General features: G+C 46.2%; 1 protein-coding gene across 2 annotated transcripts in view; it reads left to right on the top strand.

Annotated features, from left to right (window-relative positions):
• MFGE8 (milk fat globule EGF and factor V/VIII domain containing) overlaps window positions 1–26816 on the top strand; it is a 208016-nt gene that overhangs the window by 124269 nt on the left and 56931 nt on the right. For both annotated transcript variants that reach the window (XM_078683193.1, XM_078683194.1), the window contains exons 4-6: window positions 3209–3322; window positions 8168–8349; window positions 18534–18689. In XM_078683193.1, coding sequence (XP_078539319.1) covers window positions 3209–3322; window positions 8168–8349; window positions 18534–18689 — 452 coding nt within the window. The remainder of the gene's footprint in view (window positions 1–3208; window positions 3323–8167; window positions 8350–18533; window positions 18690–26816) is intronic.

Raw genomic sequence — 26816 nt, 5'->3', positions numbered from 1 at the left:
CTGTACAGTCTTGTTGGTGGTGTGCATTACTATTTGATCTTTAATAAAGTCGTCTTGGAGTGTCCCATACTCTCAAGTGATCGCCAGTTTTCTTAAGGCCGCGACAAAGCCGTCTATAGATTCACCCTCTTCTTGCTTTCTCTGTTGGAAGTTGAAGTGATCTATGGAGACGCACACTGCTGGACGGTAGTTATTGTCCAGATCTTCTAACGCGTGCTTGAAGACGTCATCGTCGGCCGCCTGCCGGGGCGCAGGAACTATGTTCTTGAACACACTTATCCCTTCAGGGCCCAGATTATGTAGAAGAATCCGCTGTCTCCTCACGCTGGGAAACGCCTCCCCGCTTTCATCTTCCAAGGCCTCAAGGTAGTTTCTGAAATATTCCCTCCAGTCCTCCCATTTCATCTGGGGTTCACCAGGTTTGGGCAGAAACGGAATTGGCGCAGTGAGTGAGGATGCTTGGTTGCTCATTCTGGCCTGTTCTTCCGGTTCCTCTCCCTGGCTCCTGGGGCTGCCTGGCGCGCTGGCGTTCCCGCCTTGTCCCGATCTTCTCCCTGGTTCCTGGGGCTGCCTGGCGCGCTGGCGTTCCCGCCTTGTGACGTGTTTGGTTGGGGTTCTCTTTCGCCCCCTTCACCGCGGTCTCCCTTCTCCGCCAGGGCATTAACGGGGGCGCTGCCACCCTCTTACCGTGCTCCTCCGCAGATCGCCTCGTTTCCAGGCTCTGGGGCACGTGGTGGGCGTGACCTGTCCCTGTGCACCTCTGCCGCGCTCTTCCTGCGATTCCTGCCGCTGATTACCCTTCCTTGTAGCCAGCCTGTGCCCTGCAATGCTCCTTGGTGGCCGCTGCTCGCCAGTGAGGTTTCTCGCGTTGCTTTTTTTTTTTTTATGGGGATTGTGCTTGTGGGAAATCCCACTCCTCGTCGCCACTGTAATGATGGTGCTTCACACCCAAATGAGGACACTTGACGCTGTGCTCAGGATCAGGAATGTGTTTATTTTAACTTAGCAGAATATCTCCAGAGGAGCGCTGGGCGTCTTACTGCAGTCGCGCTCCGGTCGCCTCTGACGCGCCTATCGCTCCCCGCGCATGCGCACACACTTGCGCTCTAGTTTTGACATGCCGCGTCATATGCTGCTACACAGAACTAGAGCGCAACACTACACGCTCTGATACCAGATACCTTCGGGTCAAGTTCACGCTATATAAAACTCCGTAAAAATAAATAAATAAGGCGAAGTGTATTGGACTGTAAACTAACAAGGTAGCTAACTGGCTTAGTGAGCCTGCTACAATGGCCCTTGCCACTTAACTGTGTACGTAATGGCCTGTGCTAGCCAGCCACCAGCAAGCTCCCCCCACTAACATGTGTCAGCAGACAGCTAGTGCCGTCCTTCAGTTATAAGGGAGTCTGTCTCATGACAAGGAGGAGCCTTCTCATCACGTGCTACAGAGCCTCCGGCTTCGGCTCCAGTGCTTGCCTGGGGGCAGTCTGTTGCTTTTCATACTATGCCTTCTCCCCTCCCTTGCCCAACAGTACCCTTACAGCCAGGCCCCAGCCTGACACTTGCACACAAAAATCTTCGAAGTGGGCCACCTCCTAAAATAATTGATGCCGAGCACGATGGCGAGCGTTGCTGCATAACTGATAGCTGTGCCCCTGTTGCATCTGCACTGTGAGCTTGATTTGGGACTTTTGGTACTAGCTTGTATCCACAGGAGTTACACCAGCAGTCTAAGGAGTCAGCAGATGTCTGATATGTATACTGTCATCTCCTCAGAACTGCTCTCCTTTGTGCCAGTGAGTGGAGGGTTTCAGTCTGCTGTGTTTGATTTTTGGTAGACTCAGGGGACCAAACCAATCGAAGGTTGTCATAAACACACTCTCTAGGTGAGCCGGGATTCCAGTACGGTAGGATAACAACGTATAACTTAAGTTCTAGAGAAAGCTTCGGCTAAAACAGTGGAATGGATTTTGGGTCTCTGTCATCTTGGAAGGATTGATATTACTTAAAGGTCTTTCTTGAGCTTTGGACTCGTCTCTCCTCCATTGATGAAGCAAACCATAGCAAGGGGAGACCGTATGTGGTGATGGTGTTTTGGATCCAGAGCCTATGGATCCGAGAGCAGGAGGTTCAGGATTTGCTCCTTGGAGAGTGGTAGGTAATGTCCTTGTTGAAAGGAGTGAAGATTGTCATTAGGAGAGGGTACACAGAGGAGGTGAGAGCCCAACCTATTGGCATTCTTCATTGTGTGCAGTGAAAGCTAGTGATGTGGGGCTAATATCCTAGAGGCACTGCTTAATTTGTAGAACAAAATAGATGCCAGGGCCCTCATCGGGAGGCCACTGGAGCTTGCGCCACCCATCCCCACTGCCAGTGCAGCCATTGCCAGCAACACAACAGTTAATCATCACACTCTTTCAGGTGTGACAATTAAGACTGTTCCCGGCCTCCAAAGCTAAAAGAACAGCTTGGGATGCATGGATTAGTCGTTTTTAATGTATATGGAACTAATAAATAACTGTGGTTGTTCTCATCTCCAAATTACGCAAACAGTGCACCATGTGGCAGGCTGCGATAAGAGCCTTTGTGGATAATTAAGTTCCGGTGTTGAGCACCGGGAACCACCTGCTCAAATTGAGCACTGTCTAGAGGTGTTCTTCAACCACTGAGTGACTTATATAGTCGTGCATCACCACTCGAGTAAATGCGGGAGATGAGGGGGAGGGGGGGGGGGAGAGAACCCTAGGTTGAGAGGGTGGGTCACTGGGATGTGAAGGTGCATCCCAGAGTTGTGCTTCTTCCCCAAAGAGCTTGGGGTGTTAGTTTACACAATAGCTGTAGGCAATAAAAGCTGCTGGTATGGCAAGTTGAGAAACACCAGCTGCCGTTCAATATCAGAATAGCTATTTGAGCAATCTTCTCTAGGAGACATCAGAATAAGAATTAGATATCTACACTCCGTTCCTTTCTGTCCATATTACAAACAAGTTCCATTCCTTTGGAAACAGGATCGAACTGTGAAATGCATGGGATCTCTGTGATTTTTACTTCTATTTTCATTAGAGTTTTCATTGGAAATGTGCATTCACTTATTTCTCTCCTGAAGATGGACCCATTCTAGAAAGTCTAAACCCTTCTGTATGGATCAGTAGGTTGGTGCCCTCTTTCACCCACTTTCTTTACCTTCTTTTTGCTGCTTACCCAGATGTGAATGATTGTTCTTCTCAGCCATGTCAGAACGGTGGAACCTGCATGGATCTTGATGCCGAATACGCCTGCATATGTCCCTCTCCGTTCATCGGGAAGTCTTGCCAACTTCGTAAGTACATGAGGATCAGTAGTAGGATGCAACACTTGGTTTATTTCTCCTTTTTACTCTTCATTTTTAATTCTGTGGTTACAGTACTATGATGTATGGAGTCTCTGTCTACAATGGGGATCCTTGATAGTCATTGAAGTGAAACAAAGTAGCTGCAGCTTCTTAGGGAGGGGTCACATAACGTATATCGGCTTTACACAATGCATGACGGTGACCCCTTAAAACATGGTGGTTCCGCTGTCACGTGATGGTTCTGTTCAGTTCAGAATACAGCACCTCTGTGTGGATGCCAGGGGTGTTTCTTTGAAGGTATGGTAGATCTGCCGGGAAGTGCTGCTTCTTCATAACTGTAGAGCATGAACAACGTTTTGCAAATTAAAAGTGCTGTACTGAAGGTGATAGTGCTGGTCTGCTTGGAAATATACACATTCTAAAAAAAATGGAATTCAAGCTAATTTGTAAAGGTGTGCATTTTTATGGTTTGTGAAAAGTATCTTAATCTTCTATGATGCAGTCTCTGTTGGTGGTTGCATCATTCTACTGGCGCACACGCATATGATGATGTATGCGCATGCATGTCTCACCATACATGCGCACACCAGCAGAAAGACATAGGCACCAGGTACTTTCCTGTTTTTATTGACCAATCAAAGATGTCATAACATGGATTTGCTAAATGAAACACAATTTAATTTAGCATGAAAGCGCAAAATAAAAGAAAATATTGCAGGAGGGCAGTGAAGGAGCAGCTGAGGAAGGAGGGTAAAAGTAGCACATAATAAACAAGACATGAGTGGGAGGAGAATCACACACGGAGAGAGCAACATGGAAACCTGGGGCAATGGATGTGGGAAGTTTGGTGGGGAAGAAGCAAATAACGCGAGAGCTGGAAAAACACATGCTCTCTCATGGAGTGTTTAAGTGAAAAGTAGTAGTTTCCTATTTTTAAACGTGAGCAATGGAAGGATGCAAGTCAGCCCATCGAAAGGATGGTAACGAGGCTGTTCTCCAAGGGAAGGACAAACATAAGAAGAGGAAGACAAGCCATGGACCAAGCAGCAATTTGAGCAACAATCGAGAGTATCAATGATGAGCATGGGTTAGGCTGTACGCCCGCGGTAAGTGTGTAAAGCCCACAATAGGGCTTTGGCAACTACACAACTTGCAGTGTCTGGTAAATGAGACCCACAGAGAACAAACACCCTACCGTAACTCTTTTATTAAACGATGCAATAATTATGATTTTGTGCTCATCTGCTTCTTAGTGCAGAATTTCTAGCTACTCTTTGTTGTAAAAACTCAGCTTTGTATCCAAGTCAAATTCTGCTAAATTAGAATTGCAGTAAGGATATCTCACAGTTAGCAGAACAAACACATTTCGGAGAATATATAAGTAAAGTCTTATAAAACCCATATTAAGAGATCAGTGGGTCACAGGCAAATTAATTATTCATAATAGGTTACTGAAACAAAAACCACCTAACAAGCCACAAGCTGGTATAAGAGAACAAGCTGGTGCCAGTAAACAGAACCAGCAAAACCAGATTTCTCATAGTAATGCCATCATTTTATTTTTTAAACAATAAGCATAGGTCGGATGATCCTCAAACACAGAAAGTAGCCTGCAAAGCAGATGAATTTATTCTTTAAATGCTATTATTGTTATGCACTGGAGAGTAGAATAGGACAGACCAAGAATTGTGATATGATTTGATATAACTGGCAGTACAGTTACATTTTACCAACTTACCATTCCATCTCGCAGAACCAGACAAAATCATCTGATGAAATTCAATTATCCCATTTTTTTTTACGTAGATGAAATTAAAGATCTCAAGGATCAGCCTTGCTTCTCCAGTGTTGAATATTTCCCTACTTTCATCGAGATTCCTGACAATTTTTCTGTGACTTGGTAATGGCATTATCCACTTTCTTGTGAAGTAAAAACCTGCAAGTAAAGGTAGTAAAACTTAGCTGTGATGTAGTGACTCCTACATTTAACTCCCACAGTGTAATGACACCCAGTGCCTGGCATCTGAAGTAATTGTAGCAGACCACTGCTCTTGATCTCTCACTGGCCACTAGCTCTTATCTGTAAGAGCTGCTTTGATGCACCAGAAATAAAGATCATGTTTGGAAATCCACTCCCACGCTTTTCACCATAGAATCACGAGTGTCAGCTGACACTCAAACATAAAGCAGCTTGTTAATAATCTGTCTCACACTCTCTCTTCAGTAGCGCATGTCTTACTGCCTGTACATCAGGTACTACCCTCTCAGTGTCCACCTCGTTCGGGCTGTTGCTTGGCATTAGGCAGGACGGGGTGTACACCAGGGACAGTGAAGGTCTGATGTCAATGCGCGCTCCAACACTTGCAAGCTACTGCGGATACAAGAGCATCCCTGCACCCATTTGAGCTGCTTTATCTTTGCAAAATGGTAGAAAATCTGTGCTAATACGCCCCAAAATGAGCAACCCTGTACCTTCTACTAACCGTCTCTCCTTCTGCATAATGTAAGGTGCAACCCCGAAGGACGTTTGCCCTCATTTGACCTGGTAAATGAGTTGTAAATTTATGACTGACGCACACATTTTTAGCAAAAGGTTCTGTGACTTTACATTTCGCATCCTGATTCACAGTCAGAGCATGTGCTATGTAGAATTCTAAAGTGCCCTCGCATCGGGGAAATATTTGTCAACTTTTACTACTTTTAATTTTTATTGTTAGAGCCAGGGCCGTTTCTAGGTGTTTTGCCACCCTAGGCGAGAATTGAAAAATGCCGCCCCCTCCCTTTTACTACCATCACTCTCAGGCCTGATTACTCTCTCCCCCTGCCATCCACGCTAGAAGAATGAATGCATACAGCCCTGTCAAGAAACACGCATCAGGCGTTCGACTAACGCATTTCAGTGTGGTGGTCCGCATCACCGCACTGAAATGCAATGTCATGCCTGATAGTGCCTTAGCTGTCAAGCGCCGGGCTAAGCTGCCAAGGTTTTAGATTGCCATGTGTGACATTTTCATAATTTCAGGCTAATTATGAGTGACATTTTAACGACTATGTGTGACACATTCTTGTGAGCAAAATCAAGCAACAAAGGCGAGGAAAACATAAATATCAGAAATTAAACCCATATGAGCAACCAAAAACTCTAAGAGGATCTTAAAACTGTTGCAAAGTACCAGAAATGAAAGGGCATTGATATAGTGCCCTAATAATAACTTGATCATACTGTTAAACTGGTAGGATGGCCTGGTGCTGGAGATATTTTTTTTTTTTGTCTAGTGTGTGGCGCCGCCCACGGTGCTATAACTAGGTGAATTGCAAGCAGCACTAGTCAACCCGCACTGAAGCCCTTTGAGCCCAATGGGCGTTGCGCACCCTAGTCACAGCGTGGCAATTCTGGCTTGGCACTGAGCTCTCGGCAGGACAGCACACTAGACAGCGTCGGATTGGTAACGAAGGTACTCTGGCAATGCTCGAGGGGCCGGGGTCCGAGTTCCAGCTGTTGGCTGCTTTTTGAGCTGTCTGGGGGCCGATTCGGGCGGTGTCTCTGTTTGAATACCACCAGCGGCCCAGTGGGTGTCTGAGTGGCATTTCTGTAGGGAGATGGGGGCTCATTATCTTCCGTTTAGCAATAGCAGAGGTGTAACTCCCTTTCTCTCACTGGGTCTCCCATTAATGTAAGCATACTGAGCGAGGCAGGGGGCCTGAGCAGAAGTGGCCTCCCTTTTTTTCAGGTGTGTTTCACTAGTGTAAACTAATGCGTGCTTTTTTTTAACCCCCTCCCCTCTTTTTTAATATAAAATTATGCTGAAGCAGTGATTTGAGAAAAGGCATTATGCAAATGTGGGCTGATTTTTAAAAAAAAAAATTTTTTTGCATGTCCGGGCAGATTTTTTATCCCAATCCAACCCTGACACTAGACACACTGTTTCAGATAAGTCCTTCTGTGGCAGGATATCGGATGTTGGCATGCAGTGCTGCCAATGCCATATTCATTGGGGAGAGGGGTTGGCCTAACGACTAAGGCGCTCAACCTCGGACCTGGGGATCTGGGTTCGAGTCTCGGTAACGACGCCAAAAATCTCCTGTGATTCTGGGCAAATCACCTAATCTCCCCGTGCCTAAAAAAATGAGTGTGTCCTCATGTAACGTAACTGGTGCTATGTAAAGCGCTCTGATACCTGATTCGGTTCGGGTCTAGTTCGCGCTATATAAAACTCTGCATAACTATAATTGCCAGGCAGCAGGCCAGTGTGTGCCGCCAGTAGCTTTGAGCCAAGTGGTTTGAGGCGAATTGAGTCCATCACAGGAATCGGCAGTATTGGACCCTGATACCGCGGAGGGGCAAAGTGTATTGCATTTGCAATCCATGCACGCAGGTTATTGGTCCCGAGACCAAGCAGTGTGTGGCCCCCACGCGCCACCTTATCCCCACTGCCATGCAAACCAGTTGCTTTGCCCTTTAGTCCCCCTCAGAGTCGGGGCAGCAGCACCTGCTCCAGTCCAGGCACGCCGAGACAGGAGTCTATGAGCAGCTCAGCCAATCCCTGCAAGCGGCAACATCTTTGGTGCAGTAGGTTACATTTGTGGTGCAGTGTGTTACATTTGTGGCCTGGTGGGATACATTTGTGGCCCTTATGCCACATCCTCCACACTTGGGTTTTGGTTAGTTCTGTTATAGGTGGACCTAATTGGAGCCATGGCCTGGCGGAAGCTGTTTTTCCCTTCCCTGTTCTAGGGGTACGGTAATCTTGTAGATGACGTTAAAGTGTTCGCCCAATTTTATCGCCTTCTGTTGACTCGTATTTTGTGTTTATCTTTCCAATTCTCCCCCAGGATGCGCTGTTGCACTGGGAATGGAAGGCGGGGCTATTGCAGATTCCCAGATATCCGCGTCTTCTGTGCACTACGGGTTCCTGGGTCTGCAGCGCTGGGGTCCGGAACTCGCCAGACTCAACAAGCAAGGAATTGTAAATGCCTGGACGTCAAGCAACTATGACAAGAGCCCCTGGATTCAGGTACAGTCAGTACGGCATGTGTCCAGCTGTCGCACTATTCATATCTACCTGCTTTCTTCCTCTGGGGCTTGCGAGCAGCGCAAGCCCCAAAGGGTAGAAAAAACATGGAAAGTAAACAAAAGCTAATTGATTAAAGAAGAACAGAAAATGATGGAATGGGTAACGATTAATAAATAAGTAAACTGGATTTACTACGGAAACAAGCACAAGAAAACAGCATGCCTGTTAGAGCAACACACTTGTAAATAACACAGTTGAAGGTAATTTTACCTGTAAACGCCTTTCAGCTTGTGTTATATATAAGTCACTCCTCCTATAATATCCTTTACAGCCATTATGTATGGTACAGGCGTTTTTTAAAAATGAGTAATGCTCTTCATGTCACTAGAAGGGTCTCTGAGCTTGAAGGACGATTAAGCAAGCAAATGTGTTCGAAGGAGAGAGGGGAGCAGGCTAGTGATCCTGGTTATGTTATGTTTATTTGTATAGTTCATAACTCAGCTGGGAGGGTTTCTTAGCACGGACTTAGGAGCTGTATGGGTAGAGCCATGGTCAGGGCTAGGTGAAGAGCAATGTCTTCAGTTTCTTGCCGAATTCGAGAACTAAAGAGGAGGCTCCGACATGCAGGGGCAGATTGTTCCAGGCTTTAGGAGAAAGATAGCAGAAGGCACGACTGCCGCATCTGGTTCTAGGTATGCAAGTTTTGTGTGTAGAAGTTCGACTGAGTGGAGGGGTCTAGTAGGTTTGTGGAAGTTTATGTGGTTGTTGAGGTGGGTGCATGAGGGCAATGTTGTATAAGGCTTTGTATCTGTGCGTGAGGAGTTTGAAAAGTGCTTCTTTGTGGATTGGGAACCTGTTAGAAATGAGATGTCTGTTTGGCTATGGTTTGCACCTAAGCCAGGCAGAACCCACCACTCTAGTCAGGGTAAGGTAGTTGCACACCCAGGATAACCCCTGCTCACCCCCTTGGTAGCTTGGCACAAGCAGTCAGGCTTATCCCAGGAGCAATGTCTAAAGTGTTTTCGCAACACACTCACACTGGTGACACAATAAATACACCACAAAATAGACTCCACACAATGTTTTATTGGAAGAAGCTTCTGTATTGCATATAAATATAAACCAAAAACACATAAACCAATAATCACTTTGCCATCTAGGCAATTGTCAAATGTTACAATGAGTGCAATAAAAGAAAGGTTTCATAAAAACACAATTACATTACATGTTATGCGGATCCTGAATCAGTACTCATTATCCTGACGTGGCAAGCCTCCAAATGACATACATAATAATATCAGGGCAGGCAATGCACCTAATGGCTAACACCCATAAATCATAAACCCTGTTCACCTTATGCTAACCTGGGGTAGTACTTGTTATCTTATCAGTACAAGAAGCAAAAACGATATACACAGTAGCATTAGGGCATGAAAGGCAGTGGTTATGAAAAAAGTACACATCACCAACTCAGTTAAAGGGCGTCAATACACTTGCGCTCCTATCCGTCTCGATACAGTAATTTCACATTAAACATAGGGTATAGGAACCCCTTCGAAATTGGTTACGGTAATAAACCACCTGCGGGCCTCTCCACAGCAGCACGGTCATTTGCATATTCAGGGGCCAAGCGTGATCGGGACCTCCACCGAGGGTACCCCGACCTACAAATTGGGGCTCCAGGGCCTGCAAAGGCATGTGTAAAACTGGTTAGGCTCCCACCATCACCTTTGATGGAGCAACCTCGCTGGATCCCCCGCTTAGAACTAGAAGCCAGAAGATATGCCCCCTCATGTCAAGGAGCACCGTGTAACCATGCTGGAACCCCTCGAGCCGAGTCAAGCAATGACCAACACTGCTCGCATCCTCTCTGCAGTGAGGGGCAGCTGCATTTTCACTATTTCCAGGAATGTGCTGCAAGTCCCTCGGGACGGGGTACCAAAGATAGTGAAACTTACAGAATGGCTGCTGTGGCCACATGGGGCCTAAGATCCCAATTCAGCACCTTCTGCGGGCGAGTGGAGCTTGCTGTCGCAAGGAGAACCTGCGACCTGGTTACCAGGCTGCGGCTCCCGAGTGTTGTTTGTCGTGGTCTTCCGTACTGGAGGGGCCACACTGAGAGGCGCTGCAGCGTCTTTCTTCAGCTGGCAGACGGCAGCACTTCTTTCCCCACACGTTTACGGGTACACCACAAGGCAGACTCAACAACAGCTTCAGGTGGCACACAGCACTGTATCGTAATGGGGCCTTAATGGTGGTGTCACCGTGGGGAGGGAGGGACACAGGGTCTCGCGCAGCTCCTACCACGCTGTGAAGTTGAAGGTTTTAGGCAGTCAGACTTGCATCCCACGGCCAGATCTAGGCTGTCACTGGAATCCTTCCAAACTCCATGTGAACAGGGAGGGGCAGCCAACAGTCCCTTGAACACTGGGAAGAGCGAGGCACAGGCAGGCAGCCGACCAGCACAATGTGTTTAGCAAAGTGTCAGTCTGTAGCAGCCAAACAGGCAATTAGGTCAGCAAACAGAGCAAAACCAGTCCTAGTAGTAATGTTTTCTGGTAGCACAGCAGTCCTTTGGTGCAGCATGTAGATCCAGCAGCATCTGGTTACAAGTCCCACTCAGTGTCTAAAAACATGGGTTCAGAGCCCTTGTACTTATACACTTAATGTCTTTGTTATGGCGAGGTAAAGTCAAAAGAGATCTTAGAAGTGCACAACACCTCCATTCAACCCCAGCTCAGGCTCCAGACGTCAGTAGGGGTAAACAAGCCCTTGGTGTGAGGGCAGGACACAGCCTATAAAATCTAAGTGTGCCCCGCCTCCCACTCTCCCAGCCCAGAAAGACCATTCAGTATGAAGACAAATGCAGATGAAACTCTGTTATACACAGCCCTTCCTGTGTGATGGCTGTCTGGAAGGTGTGCACAAAGCCTAGCTGTCACTCTGCCTGAGACATGGATTTGAGTCAGGCTGTAAATCACGAGAGTTTTAAGCACATAGAAATGTCCACTTTCTAAAAGTGGTATTTCCATAATTGGAATGAAAAAACACCTACACCAATAAGCATAATTTACCACCACTGTTCCGAACATACCAAACATGGCAATGCTACACCTTTCAGATCAGAAATTACCACTTATAAACATATAAGGGAATTCCCAATGTGAACCTATGATGGAAGCAGCACTAACTGTAGTGAAAAACTAATTAGGGCGTTTGTCACTATCAGAACATGCCACACAATAAAGGCACATGTCCTACCTTTTACCTACACAGCCCCCTGCCCATAGGGCTGCCTAGGGCCTACCTTCAGGGGTGACCTACATGTAGTAAAAGGGAGGTTTCAGGCTTGGCAAGTAGCTTTAAATGGCAAGTCACTGTGGCAGCAAATTCTCAGCAGTGCCAGAGGCCTGAGGCAGGTTTGAAAGGCTACATCTGTGGGTGGCGCAAGCAGTGCTGAAGGGCCACTACTAGCATTTAGTTTACAGGCCCTGGGTATATGGGATACCACTGTACAAGAAACTTACAGGTAAACTAAAATATGCCAAACAGTTGTAGACCAATCATACCATGTTGAAAGGAGAGAGCACCTGCATTTTAGCACTGAATAGTAGTGATAAAACGCTCAGAGTCCTAAAGCCAACAAAAACATGTCAGACAAAATACAGGAGGAAGGCAAAACGTTTGTGGATAACCCTGCAAAAATGGCCAGGTCCAACGGAGCCATTTAAGCTCTTTCTGGTAAGGGATGATGTGAGTGTGGAGTAGGAGGTTGAGGGTGAGCCTGACAGTGTTTTGTATGTTCTGGAGTCTTCTGGTCAGGTGAGCATTGATTCCGTCATAGAGTGTGTTGCCAAAGTCCTGTTTCCTGTCGATAAGGGCGTGGGTGATGGTTCTGTGAGTATTGGTGGTGAACTGTTTAAGGATCTTCTTCTTCATCTTGAGTTTGTGGTAGCAGAAGACAGAGACTCGATTTACTTGTTCGGTCATTGTTGTCAATTACTATTCTGAGGTTCCTTGCCTACGTTCCCTGGAGGGTTTTGGTTCCGAGTTCAGCAGGTCACCAGAGTGAGGGGTCTTTGTTGAAGAAATATTACTACTTGCATCTTGTCTGTGTTGAGCTTAAGACAGTTTGTATTCGTCCATCTAGCTTCTTCTGTCATGCAGGCAGAAAAATTGGTCTGGGTGTTTGGTGGCTTGTCAGAGAGGGAGAGAATGAGCTGAGTGTTAACAACATAGGATATGATGACCATTCCATGGGCGCAGATGATGCTGATGTATAGGGTCATGTAGTCATTGAACAGAGTGGGGATCAGTCAGGATCCATGTGGAACTCTGCAGATGAAAGTTACAGCGTCCGAGGTAAAGGGTACAGGATGACTTACTGTATGTGGCTTATCAGGTAGGAGCAAATACAGCAAAGAGCAGACCGTGGATGCCGACCTCAGGCAGTCATTAGGAAAGGATGGGGTGGGAGGTAATGTCGAAGGCTGAGGGGAGATTCAGTATGTGTCACCTGGGGTCATGATCATCCAGATGTCATCCATGGCAGTGATGAGAAATGAATGAATGAATGAGGTAGTTTTATAAAGCACGCAATACACAAAGGTGTCTTAGCGCTGTGTGGATCAAAAACCCAGGAGAAAACCGCCTGAAGGCCTACCTCAAATACATAGCTGGTGACCAATTGAGAAAACAAGCAGGTCTTTAGCTCTTTCCTAAACAGCTGCAAGCTGATTTGCGAGCATAGGGCCAAAGGCAAGGAGTTCCATAGTTTCCAACCGTGGTAAAAAAGCATTCTTCCACCCCACTTTGCTTTGCTTATTCTTGGAACAGTGATCATGTGCGCCGAGCTCGATCTCAAGTTCCTACAAGGAGTATACCAGAAAAACCGATCATGAAAAAAGGTCGGCCCGGCTCTGTGAAGGGCCTGTGGATAATGCAGAGGGCCTTAAGTGAAATCCGTTTTTCCACTGGTAACCAGTGGAGGCCATGCATTAAGTGTGAAATTGGACTGTCTCTGTACTGTGGTTGAGCTTGAATCCGGATTCAGTGGTGTTGAGGAGGTGGTTGTCAGTGATGCGGGTGGCTAGGCGATTGTTCATCATCTTTTTTATGACTTTTGCCTGGTAGAATAGCAGGGAGATAGGCTGGTAGTGCACCAGTGTTCTCGGGACTGTGACAGTTTCTTGAATGGGAGGGGGAGTACAGTGGCGTGTTTCCAGGTGTCCAAGTAGGTGGCTGCGGTGATTGATTTATTCAGGTTTGAGGTGAGGGCTTGGATGATGGGGGCCAGTCCTTTGATGAAGATGGAGTGAGTGCAGAATTCCCAGGGTGCTTTGTAATGTATGGACTGCACGGTTGGTGTGATATCTTGAGTGGTGATGGTGGGCCAGGTGGTCAGGTTGGTTCTCTGGGTGTTGGTGGAGATGGACAAGAGGGCTGTGAGGTTGGAAGTGTCTGGCTGGTGCTCTACGTTTTCATAGGTTTTGGTGATCTTGTTGCTGAAGAACAGGTACAGCCTATTGCTGAGAGGGGGCTACTCAATGGTGCTACCTTCTGGAGAGGTGAAGCCTTTCTCTATAGGAAAGACTTCCTCAGCACCATTGGTGCAGATTTATATGTGGTCGGTCAGGGCTGAGCATTTGGTGGCTCTGATTTGCTGATGATACTGTTTGAGGGTAGATTTGTAGGTGCCCTTGTTGGTGGTGTTCTACCCTTGTCTCCATTTGCATTCAAGTCACTTGCAGTGGCATTTGGTAAGCCTAATCTCTTCCATGTACTAGCTGGCTTGCTGTCTGGTGCAGTCGAGATCTGCGCATCACCTGAAAGAGATGCATTTGACTAACATGAGGTCTGATTCATGTTTTTCCTTCTAAGTTTTAGAAGACAAACGCTGGTGTCATTACTGTCCAGAGATGGAGCTAGTATTGTGCTAGATGAAGTAACAGTTTGCTTGCTGCCTTCCCTATTTAGGGATCATCATTTATTTTGAGAAGACTAGCTGTGTCTTGTGCTGATTCCAAAACAATATGTACATTTCTTTGGTCTAGCTTGCCAGTGAATTATGTGGGACTTTGTCTCCACCCATAGGTTGGGAGACGGGAGTACATGTTTTGATTTGTGCTTCCACAAAAAAAGTCCCTGCCCTTTACCAGCTGTGATCGTTTTATTTGTCCAGCAGTCTGTGCATAAACTTTCAGAGGCACGCATAAGACATTGGAATGCTATTAAAGTGTCTTAGATAACTAGATCTTTCATGTTGTTTTTCTCTGGCAGAAGCACAGATGGGAGGAGGGCTTTCAGTACCTTACAAGGATTTTAAGGTCTTGCTTGACAGTGTTACTTTCACCTGACCTTTAAACATGCACCAATATTATTATACAGTTCTTTCCTACCACACAAATACATAGTTATTTGCAGGATTGTGTGATTCCAACAAATCTATATAGGATCTGCGCATTTAGACAACATACACGGGTGGGAGTGGTGTCCATACTGAATGTCCAGACACCCCCACCGGATATGTTTGCCTGTATTACCAGCTAGCTCTCAGTGCCACTATGAGCTCCTCTTACTAAGGAGCGAATCGGTTCTGGCAACTATCGAACATGACAACCCTGACCCCTCAGGGATCATTGAAATAGTACCGTACTTTTCACTCCGTCAATCCTGTACACTTTGTCTCAGAGAGATACACAGAATAAACGGTAGGGATATTTTCAATAAACATTTATTGAACCAACGTCATTCTAGCGTAAAGTATGTGTGCTGCAACAACCATAAGACAGAAACATATCTAAATGATTATAAGCACCAACCGAGTAAATGGATGGTAGATTTCTACGGGTATATCAATACATGGCACTAATAATGTGCACTCCTACGATGCTAACTCTAACTAGAAGTACCTAAATGTATCTAACATGTATGTAGGTGAAGAGCCAAAAATCCACCAAGGATACAACCAACCCCATTACCTGGTGTGAGAGAATGAAGGACCCTATCTAGGTCTCGGGATGAACACCCCACGAGAGATGTCAGATGTCAGACCACTGTGTGCTGGATTGTCTGCGTGCAGGAACCTCAGCGTCTCACGTCAGTGTGTCAGCATGGAAGTCTTTCTCCTCTGCCTGCCCCAGCAAAGATGTGCTGCTTATTTACCCAAAAGGTACCCTCAAGGGTTCTACCTTTCTGTGTCATGTCGGCCAAGGATGATGATAGTGATGAACCTTATACATAGTTATTATGCAGAAGATGGTAATCCTGCTGTGATTCTGAGAATCCTCCTGCATAATAAATTCGGCTAGTTTTCGTAGAAAAACCACAAGAAATGTATGCAGCACCTAATCTATGTAAAAGGTCAGCACCAAATCTGTTTTGTAGTACAATGCTAAGGTAAATGTAGGTGAAAGGTTAGGAGACTACCCGGGCCTATATCGAGGTAACATTGCGAATCATAACAGCAGGATATTTACTTGTAATACTTCACATTGCCCTACAATATTCCTACAAAGCCAGACCTAGTGGCATTGCCAGTGCTTGTTAAAATTATAACACAGTATTCTTATCTTTCACTAACATCATCAACTATTCTTAACAGTCAATATAAACAGTATTTATTATAAGCCACACCTCTTGCTTGTTGAATCCTGAGACCTGGTAAGAAAAGGCAAACCAGTGACAGCAGCTGCTACCCTCGCCAAGAAGTGCAGCCAGGTACACACAATTGTATTTGCTTCTCTGTGGGAGTAATTCACCAACTACCACATATGTGATTTGACAACAGGTGGGATTTTGCAGTGTTAAGGAGAACAAAGACTTTGGAGTGATTGAGAGTTTGTGCTGCAGTAATTTGTAAATTATCTTCATGTGTGTCAACATTGCCAGCTTAGAAAACAGCTGTGCAACAATGGTGCCAATACTGTACCGTAACCCGTTAAAAAGCCACTGCTGTGATGGTGGCTGCATGCTTCACAGGGAAATGTCAATATAGCATGGCTGGTTCACAGTTTGGCATGAGCCAGTAAGCCGGAATTTCAGCAGGATGGGTCTGGCTGCTGTCCCAGCAGCACAGTTCTTTCTCAGTGCCACCTGCTCATGCTCATCAAACCGTCCACACCCAGTTATAGATGTAATGTAACCAGGAGAATCCTCAAACTCAGATGGAGGTTCAACCGAGGACCGGATGCTTCACGATGGTCAGCACCGATTCAATGTTTCAGCATCCTCGATATAAATTCATTTACCAAAGACATCAGGTAGCCTCTGGATCCACTTTATTTCGTGTGGGTATTTACTGTAAGAAAAATTACTTCAGAGAACGTTTAATTTGATTGTAGTTGCATCCAGAGTACGGTTATTGATCCCTAGTAATGGCTAGTACTGAGAGAACCACACGTTCAAACACGTCACTGCTCAACCTGGGCATAAGCATGCCAAGCTATACTGGAACTCTCCGTCCCCAGTACAGCCAGTTCGTGCCATCGTGAGAATGATGTGCAGGACTTTAGACATTGTAGCTGATGCACTAACCTCCCAGACAATGAAAATAGACAATCAAACTACGGTTAAGCGTAAAATATTAACTAACATTGCAGTAATGGACATGAGGTTTACTCAATTCTAATTGATTGAAAGAGAGCCTAAAATGTAAGGGGCCCAGCATACTTGAACTACAGAGTTAAAGGGGTGCTAATACCAAAAGTTGTAAGCCAATTAAGAATGGGTCTGAGATAGCTTATGCCTTGTTTGCGCAGCACTTTTCGCCCTAAGTGGGATGGGTATGCCCAGATGTGGGTCCCTTGCTCACTGTGCCACTCAGGCTAGCCTGGCTGATGAAGGGTGATATACCCTGCGATACAGTTGTAGAGAATAAGACAAACTCACATGATCCGCTCACAGCTTGTGCACTCAAACAGACTAAAGGGACCAAGCAATGCATGTATAAAATATTCAAAGAAACGCAGAACAAATGGAACAAGGCTACAAACCACTGCATGCTTGTGGTGAACGAGCCATTAATGCACTGGCCTGAATAAAAAGATATAACCCAACCAGTTTCGGACACTCAAATAGCAATAACTTCTGAGCACTACTTCTAAGAAGGTTCTCGTAAACCCAGCCCAGGAGCTGAAGTGCCATAGGAAACAACGGGAGCATGCTGCAGCCATCTTTCCCCTCTTCCACACCAATTGACTTGGCAACACCATCTGTTACTTTATCAGCTCAAGTCCTTAGGCTCCCATGAGGTCACCACCACATTAAGTAGGGCAGCCAATTGAATATATTACTAAGATAGTTACCTATAAAATTATAGTTGATTACTCTGAGGATCATCAAGGGGTGGCACATTATAGGCAAGTATCCGAGCCTGATCAAACTACAACAAAACTTAACAGTTTGATTTTCAGCAGAGCTGGAGAAGCTCCAAGCATTGCCACATCTAACCACGTGCTACATGATCAAAAAGTATCACTCTAATTAAATGAAAATGCTGACTGTAATCCTGATGCTATGATCATCTTTTTGCATGCTCAATACTCTGCACAGTCTACTAATCGATATGATCATTGTTAGCCCCCCCACCCCGTAAAGCAATGTTACAGTAATCGTGCCCCAACGTCTGCCGAAAACCCCAAGCTTGAACACTAGTGTTGCGCGAGTACAAACAGACCCAGACCAATCAACTTTTATGATGCCCCGAATCATCATGATGTCGACAGGGATTCCATTAACAACTACATAATCATTCTTTTCAGGCCAACATATCGGTTAGTAGTCGTGTCAGTTGGTATTTTATTTAATAAATAGAATTGTCCTTTTTTTTTTTGGTTGACATGTACAATCCAGTGCCTCAAAGCCATTATTACAGTGGAACCAACAGATGCCATTTTATAACTAGCAAAATGGAATTTCCATCAAGGATCTTAAAGCAATAATACCTTCTACTTAGGGCCTTTGAGTAGGAAAATGTAGGATTATTGAAAGTGATTTCCTTTGTTACCAAATGTAAATTCGAATTTAGAGAGCATTGTTTTCAGAATAACAAATCCTCAGTGTTTTCTTATACTTAGCATAGGTAAAGCGGCATTTGCTCACATTTTTCATTGTGCTGCCTTTGTAGATCACTGAAACTACTTGTTATCCCAGGGTAACTGTATTCATTGTTGGTTTTGGCACAGGTCAATCTACTCCGGAAGATGCGGATCTCTGGCATCCTGACCCAGGGAGCGAGCCGAGTGGGCACAGCAGAGTACATCAGAGGGTTCAAAGTGGCATACAGCCTTGATGGCCATTTGTTCAACTTTTACAAAGAGTCTGACAAAGAGAAAGACAAGGTGAGCACTGGTCTCTTTATTACAAGTCATGCGCCATTTCAGTGTTGGTATAACAATAGGTAAGGATGCCAAAAACACCAATTCTGTTTGCTAAGCTTATTCCTCTCCAAAGCTTGCGGGTGCCTGAGGTACGGCCACGAATGTGGCTAAGTCAACCACTGCTGATTCCCACAGGCTTATGTTGAACAGTATACAGTATTTGATATTCAAGAGAAAAACACGTTTCGGTCCATCATGCATTCAGTGCCCTAAGTGTATTTCCATTACTGCCGATATGAAAAGTATATGCGTGGGATGGGAGTTACGTTTGTTTTGCCGATAGTGTCGCAATAGTGTGTGTTGCAACATAACGATGAATGCCTTCTTATACATTTATTGGAGGTAGGTCTCTCCAACTCCTCTTTTCCCCTCAATTTAAATCTTGGATTGTTTCCTGTTATAGTGGTTACTGTGGTTACACACTTACCCATCATCTCAGAGTTTTCTTTCCTTGAGTACAGCACAATACAGTTGTCACATTGTGCAGAGATAATAATGTAGACCTGGCTGGGTGAAGAATTTGACACGTACCAGGTTCCATTTAGGGGGTGACAGGCAGGGCTGGACTGGCCATAGCGGGCACCGAGTGTTTCCCCGGTGGGCTGGAAGAGTGGGTGCTGGTTTTGTACTGGTGGGGGGTCGTTTTTAGGTCTCGCCTACGCAGCGCGCATGCACTGCAAAGGCAAAAAGACCTTTTGGGATCGCTGTGGCTTTTCAGCCAAGCACATGCACGTGTTCCTTTGCCTTCAATGGCAACCAGTGCACGTCAGGAGATTCACTTGCGGGAGCAAGCACCACCATATGGTAGCAATTATCGCTCCCACAAGTGAATCTCACAGCCCCCCTCCTCGCCCCCCCCCTGCTGCTGCTGCCGCGTGCGCCTCCCTCCTGCTGCCGGCAGCCTGCAGAGCTACATCCTCAAACAGCTTAGGAATGCGTGAATCTCTCTCGAGCTCCCGTGACTGTAAAAGCCACATTTGTGTTCACCACATCATCCTTTGTCTCTGCTCGTCAATACCCGGTTTCCAGCATTCTGATAGTGCAAAATCATTTTCATTTCCACCGTAGATTATGATTGTAAACGTGTGTCCTGTTACTAAAAACAACACGTATAAGATGGCCGCGCAGGCCCCCCTCCTCCCCCAGGCGCGCGCGCTAGTTACATTTTGCCTGCTATTCCCTGCCGTGTCTAAGCCACCGGTTCCCACCCCGTCGCGCCTGAGGTTAAGTACCCTCTCCCTGCTGCCTGGCTCCTCCTTACCCCTCCTAACTGGAAACGCATAGAGCCATCTCTCCCCCGTACAGTTTGGCACTGTCCAAAAGTTCCTGTCACCGAAAACTGCGGTCTGTTTGCAGCAGTCACCGCCGCCGCTCCACGACTCCAGCCGACTCTCCCTCCGGACCGGGCAGCAGCTCCAGCCAGGCGCAGCAACAAGGCAGACATCTTCCGTGAAGGGCACAGGAAGCACGCAGCTCTCCTCCCCAACCCCCAGGTGAAACTGAGCAGTGGGCTGGTTTTATCTGCTTCTGCACCCTTGGTCTCGGCAGAGAATGCATGCTTCCCGACGGTGGCTGGGGTGCCCAGCTACTGCGACCCCCAGAGGTGAGTGAGGCCTAAACCGCTCAGTCCCCGCAGCAATTAGAGTACCCCTTTCCAGAGGCGAATACTCCCCTTGCCCATGAATACTCCAATTGCTCTTTGTTTTGGTGTGATAGCTCGGGTTAATGCGCCTGCTGCCACGCGTGCGAGGGAGACGCAGATGGAGTTTGTGTGTGTATGTTGCAAGGCATAGACGCGACCCCGGATGGTCCCCCACAACTTTTTGACAAAAAGAAGTATGTTTCATCATATGTTAGAAAGTTCGGCGTGCTGTTTGTTTTCTCTAACTGCTGCATGACAGTGTACTACTGTCAGGCAGTAGTGGGTAACCCCTATGCAGAGGTGCCATGGGGATGTTGCACCTGAGGGCGTGGTTACTTCCTGAACAACATGTCATGAAGAACATGGATTCTCCACGGCCCCGGTATCTGTGTGATCTTGGACTTGCAAGTTTCACTTAGTGACCTTGAAGCATTGTGTGGGGGGTGGGGGGGTGGGGGGGGTGGAGGAGGCAGGCAGGGCCCCCAAGCCCCTCTCCCCAGGTGTGTGACCTCTGTCTCATACAGTTACAGTGCACTTCGCCCAGACGCCTTCTCCCACCCCCTGGACTGTTGTATTTATCTTTCTGGGCCTAGCTCTGTGAGCTATACAAGAGTCCTAGTCCTGTACGTCACACCTGCGGACCACCCTTACTGTGCCCTCTGACCCCACCTGTGTGTGACTGTGGACCACGCTATCTACATAATGATGGGCTGTCCCCTGTGTAAGAGTCATCTTACCCGAGTTCTCTGACCTCATCCCCCTAGTATAAGTTGCCAGCACCTCCTGCGTCCTCTGGCTCCAGTCCCCTTAGAATGGATGACAGCTGCCCACCAGTCATCTGAACACAGCACTATTCTAATTAGACGCCCTCCGATTTCACCCGCTTGGAATGGAGCTCTAGTCCTCTGTGCACATCTGACACTAGGTCCTTGAGATGTGGTTCCGGAATGTTACCCGAGCCCCCTGGCCTCAGCTCCCTTATAACTGTGGCCAGTCTGTACTGCGCCCTCTGACCTCCGCCTCCGCATGCTAGTGCCCAGGCCTTCCTGACTCCCCTGCACTCAACCCTCTGGGGTGGTGGGCTAGTCATTCGTTTACCCTCCGACCGCAGCTTTCTTTGAATGTTGGGCTAGTCTTTTCGGTGCCCTCTGACCCCAGCCCCCTTTTGATGGCCTTCCAATCCTTCCATGCGCCCTATGTTGCCATCCCACTTGGGTTATTTATTGATTGGTGATTTTTTTAGTATGCCCATGCCGCTTTCGAGCTGCTTAGGTTAGTGAGCCGCCTCACCTTGCTCTCACACACCATACACGCCCTTAAGATATTTATTTTGTGATTTCTTTCTTGGCCTGCTCTTGAAAGCCCTTTCAGTCAGTGGACTAGGCCTTCCTGTGCCCTTTGACTCTTCACCAGATCTCCCTTGTGAGAGTAGGCCTTTCCTGCAGGGAACTACATGCCCTCCATTGTAAGTCATGGCACTCTGTGCTTTCACCCCAGCTCTCCATGAGGACGCAGAACGGCTCTACAGTCTCCCCCTCACACATAGTGCATCAGCCAGTGACTCTTCTTTTGTGAGTACCACTGACACCACCTCACCACCCGCCTTCCCCCGCTTCCCGCTCTCTCTATCCCTGCCTTCTGGATCGGTGCTGTGGGATAGATGGAGAATTAAGGAGCAGTATGGAAGTAAAAGATGGAAAGGGGGGCACAGAGACCGCAAAATCTACTTTCTACCACGGTGCAGTCACAAATATACATTTAAGGCTCTTTCAGATCTTGCAGACATGCCTGGTGCCTCCTTTTTTAAAAGCCCCCAGCAAAATTACATTTTTGCTGGTTTAGTGCTCCCTCTTTCCTGGCAACTGGGGAATTTGTGTCCTGCATTTGCAACGTGGTAGACCACTGTTGGTTGCCCGATAGTGCTTGCCTAGTTTCAGTAGTTACTATAACAACAGCCGTGCCATAGCCCACTCTGTTATATACATTCCAATATGTACTCTGTAAGGAATGCCAGTATTACTTTGCAGCTGTGCATTCAAATCAGTCTGGTTGTTGTTTTAGTTCAAAATATGCATTCAGCTTATAAAACGTTCTCATTTGTTAAAAGTAGAGATGTTGACGTTAAAAACACCAATGGCAATACCGCTTTGCAAATTACTCCTGCAAAAAAGTACAAAACATTGTCATTGTCATTTTAAACGCCAACAGCTCTAACTTTTCCAAATGCTAGACCTATTGCATTGCAAATGCTTGTTTATGCTGGAGGCCAGTGTTGCAGCATGCTGCAAAATCGGCCCCTTGTAACAGAAGTGCTGCAGCAGTGTTCGAGCCCTTGCAATTCAGTCTAAACCTCTTCCCCACCCTCCCACCCCCACTAGGAGTCGGTCAGAGGTAATTACCAAGGCTGGTTAGTGAGCCCAGTCCGGCCCTGGTGACAGGTGCTGCTGCTAAGAGTAGGGTGAAAAAACTGTGAAAAACAAAGAACCAGTAGTAAAGGAGATTTATACTTGGGGATTGGTAGTTTCCCATTCACTAAAGATCCATGCAAACGAAACACATAATGGACGGAATGCTGAACAAGGTCAAACACTCACCCCCAGTACAGAGAGATCTGGGCCTAAATATATTGCTTTTTTACTCACCACGCGATTCCAGTTTGAACCCAGCCAAATGCAAATCAGCCTTGACCCTGCTCCCCATGGGTACAGTCAAGCCCAAACTGCCAGACCAGGGGTTCCCCAGATTGGAAACGAGCGTCCTAGGACCGGTGTCGGGTATCACACCTCATCAGCCACAATAGCTTGACTCTGAGCACGGGACACACGTCTGGACATACCCTTTTCACTTAGGGCGACAAAAGCAAAACAAACAAATGATGGACAGAATGCTGAACAATGTCAAACACTCACTCCCAGTACAAAGATCAGGGCTTAACTAAATTCATTGTTATTTTGATTGCCACGCCAATGCAGTTTTAACCCAGCCATTTGCATATCAGTCTTGACCCTGCTCCCCTTGGGAACAGTCCAGACTGAACTGCCAGGCCAGGTCCTCCCCTGATCAGATACAAGCATCCTGATATCGGTTTCGAGGTATCATCCCTCATAACCCAGCATAGCTTGACTCTGGTGGCATGGTGAGCATGGGACCGACATCTGGGCACACCCGCCCCACTTAGGGTGACAAATACAAAAGAAACAAATGATGGGTGGATTGCTGAAAAATGTCAAATACACCAGTACAGAGCTCTGTGCCTAAATACATCGTTTTTTCGCTCACCACTGCATTCCAATTTGAACCCAGCCATATCCAAATCAGTCATGACCCTGATGCTCATGGAAACAGTCCAGCCTGAACTGCCAGGTCAGGTCCTCCCCGTACTGGAAACAAGCATCCTAGGACCAGATTCGGCATATCACCCCTCAATAGCCAGGATATATGGGCAGTGGTACTGCTAAAGATGTTGAATGTTGATGCTGATTATGGAAAAATTGAAGACATGAGCTGAAGTGAAGCATGGATAACGGGACATAAGCCATATTGCTGCTGGAGCTGTAATGGACTCTCACATTAGAAGTCTTATTCAAATGCTGATGGTGCAGTGATGGAACCTCCCATATATTCAAATACTAACACAAATTAGACCTCTACATACATTCAAAGAATGTCACAAGGGCTGACCGTGAAAGAGGCATGCTCACACATACACTGAAGTGCTTGCAGTGAATGAGATGTGCTCGCATGCAAGAACTACAACAGTAATTTATGGGCTGCAGGCAAAGTGATGGAGTACTCGTTTGAAAATGCTAACTGAGCATGGGTGTTGAAAAGACTAGGAAAGTTTGTATCTTTTCCCCACCCAACCCCTCATTGGGGTCCATTTCCATCCCAGACCCTAATAGTGCTTGTAGTCACCCTATTTTAAATACGAGCCATCGTTTGCCATCAGGCTTACAGCTATTGCCCTGGAATATAGCAGAAATAATATCAAATCTGACTGATGACAACTGGGATCGATTTATTGAAGGATTCCACATTCGTTTTTCCAAGTGACATGGTCAGTTGATAAGGTTCACAAACAGGGTTATAGGACTTACAGTGCTGAAGCTCTTCCTTCCAAAGCAGGTTGCCCGTCGGGTGGCCTTCTTATCTGGATTAAAGTATCTTTCTTGTTCTATTCGGGTTGTTGACATTGACTTTCCAGATTTTCTTGCATTACTCCCCAGTAGGGGATCCCCTATCTCCTTGGCAATATCTATAATAGATCTTCCTCTTGTAACAAATCATCCTAAACAATGAAAGATTTGAACTCTCTTTTAAAAGATTTTGGGCCAGGTTTCCATAAGGTAAGAGCAGGCATTTTCATTTGTAGTTTTGAGCCATATGATCCACTGCTCGAGTTGATACAGCCAGAAGTAGACTGCTGGGGAATTCCCCCCCCATCTCACAAAAATGAAGATTCTTAATACGAGCCTTATTGCCATTCAGATATTGGATATTGTGCTCACCCATGGCTTAAGAGTATGCAATGGGCGGACTCAGTCGGACCCTGACGCCAATCCAGCATTTAAGATTGTGGGCTATCATAGCAGTATTGATTACTTTATGATCAGTATTAGGAACTGGCTCGAATTGATGGATATGGAGATACTAGATCACTGTGAGAGCGATCATTTTCCCCTTGCACTAAAGTTAAAGGGGACCAAATTCAGTGCCGACTCGAGACACCCGCACACATTTAGCCATTGGAAGGCAGCTAGAGGGAATGTGGCTCTAGACCGAGTCAAACTATAAACAGTTCCAGATTTAGTATATCCAGAGTATAGTCTATCAGACTTCAACAGTTGGTCTGCACAGTTATCAAAAGTTTCTATGACACTAAAATATAGAGCTGGATCTATTGTTAATTTTGCAACTGAAACTACTACATATCATATCTCACCTGCCATGGAAATTTATAGGGCCCAAATAAGTGGTGCTCCGCTCTATGGAGCAGAGCTGAGGGTTTGCAGAAACCTTGATCTATAGGAGAATTTTTTTTTTCTCAGATCCCTACTGAGGATTCCTAGGGGCACGCCTTTACTTTCATTACGATACTATCTTAACCCATTGGCTGCTGCCGTTGGCCAACGGTCGTCGCGTGCACTACCTTGGTAGTGCTGCGCACGTCCGTTGGCCGACGCTGCCCCACTCGTTTTTTGAACGTTCATCACTGGAGATGAACGTTCGACGCAGCCAACGGGTTAATATCAGACGGATATCTGATATAGTGCTGCTCAAGCTCTTGCTGTATTGGGTTAGGCTATGGACCTCTGAGCACCTTGTCCCATACAAATAGTGTTTGAGAGAAATGTTAGCCTATTGATTAGTTCTCAGATCCCCGTGGGTGCTTCATGTTAAGACTTGGCTAATTAGGATTGCTCTTTCTGTCCTCCCTCTGTAATGACAAGTAGCACCCGAGGCTCTGTCAAATACCATTACTGGGACAACGGTTTGGGTTCGAGATCTCCCCAGCCTCTGTGGGAAGTCCCACTGATGCATACCGGTCTTTTAAATGTGGCTCTTCCTTTGAAGAATTTATGAATTATGTGAATGTTCCGTCCTAGAGGTCCCTCTTTATTTAATTCAGGCTGCGGATTTTACCTACTGCATCTTTCTCTTCTACCTAGAAGAACTCTAACCAATTCTTCTTTTAAACTCTGCCCCGTGGAATGTCAGAAGAGAATGATGAGCATTTATTGTTCTTTTGCAGTACCTATGCTAAGCAACGCGCCTACTGGATCATCCCTTTATGTTGACTATTTGGGATTACCAATAGAAGTAATGCTGTGCAAATATGTAAGGCTGACACCAGGACCAGCATTGTTTACTCGGTTACAAACAATCTAAAAAGATCAAAGACTATGGGATTAAATAACGATTAGCGACTTGACTTGCACTATGTTTTCTATCATACTGTATTATGCATTTTAACTTTTGGAATTGATATGCTTGTATCTCTTGCATTTTAATTAGTAATGGATTAATTTTACATTGTGAAGTTTTGTATGTATTTTTTGCACTTTTATGGTTGTAACAACTGAAATAAAGGGGCAGATTTACAAGCCCCCTGTGACACTTTTGCGCTGCCGTTGCGTCCATTTTTGGGACGCAGCAGCGCCCTAAACAATGCTCCAAGTTATGGCCCATTTACACAACATGACACATCTAGGGAGATAAATCGCCTTTTAAAGCCCTGCGTCAGGTATAATATATTCAGGGTGGGCATTCCCAAGGGGGTTAAGCCTCGTAGAAGAGATGCAGTAAAATCTACAAAATTTGACTGCGCCACTTCTAGGACGACACTTCGTCACTGTGTCAAAATCCTACACCAGTTTGGAGCAGTCGTAAGAAGTGAAACAATGTATTAGGGATAGGACTCCCCATGCATTGCTGGTGTTGATTCG

This window comes from Lissotriton helveticus, chromosome 3_1, assembly GCF_964261635.1.
Source record: "Lissotriton helveticus chromosome 3_1, aLisHel1.1, whole genome shotgun sequence".
NCBI classification, from domain to species: Eukaryota; Metazoa; Chordata; class Amphibia; order Caudata; family Salamandridae; genus Lissotriton; species Lissotriton helveticus.
Note: the sequence above shows the minus strand (reverse complement) of the source record. Positions and strands in the feature narration are given on the sequence as shown.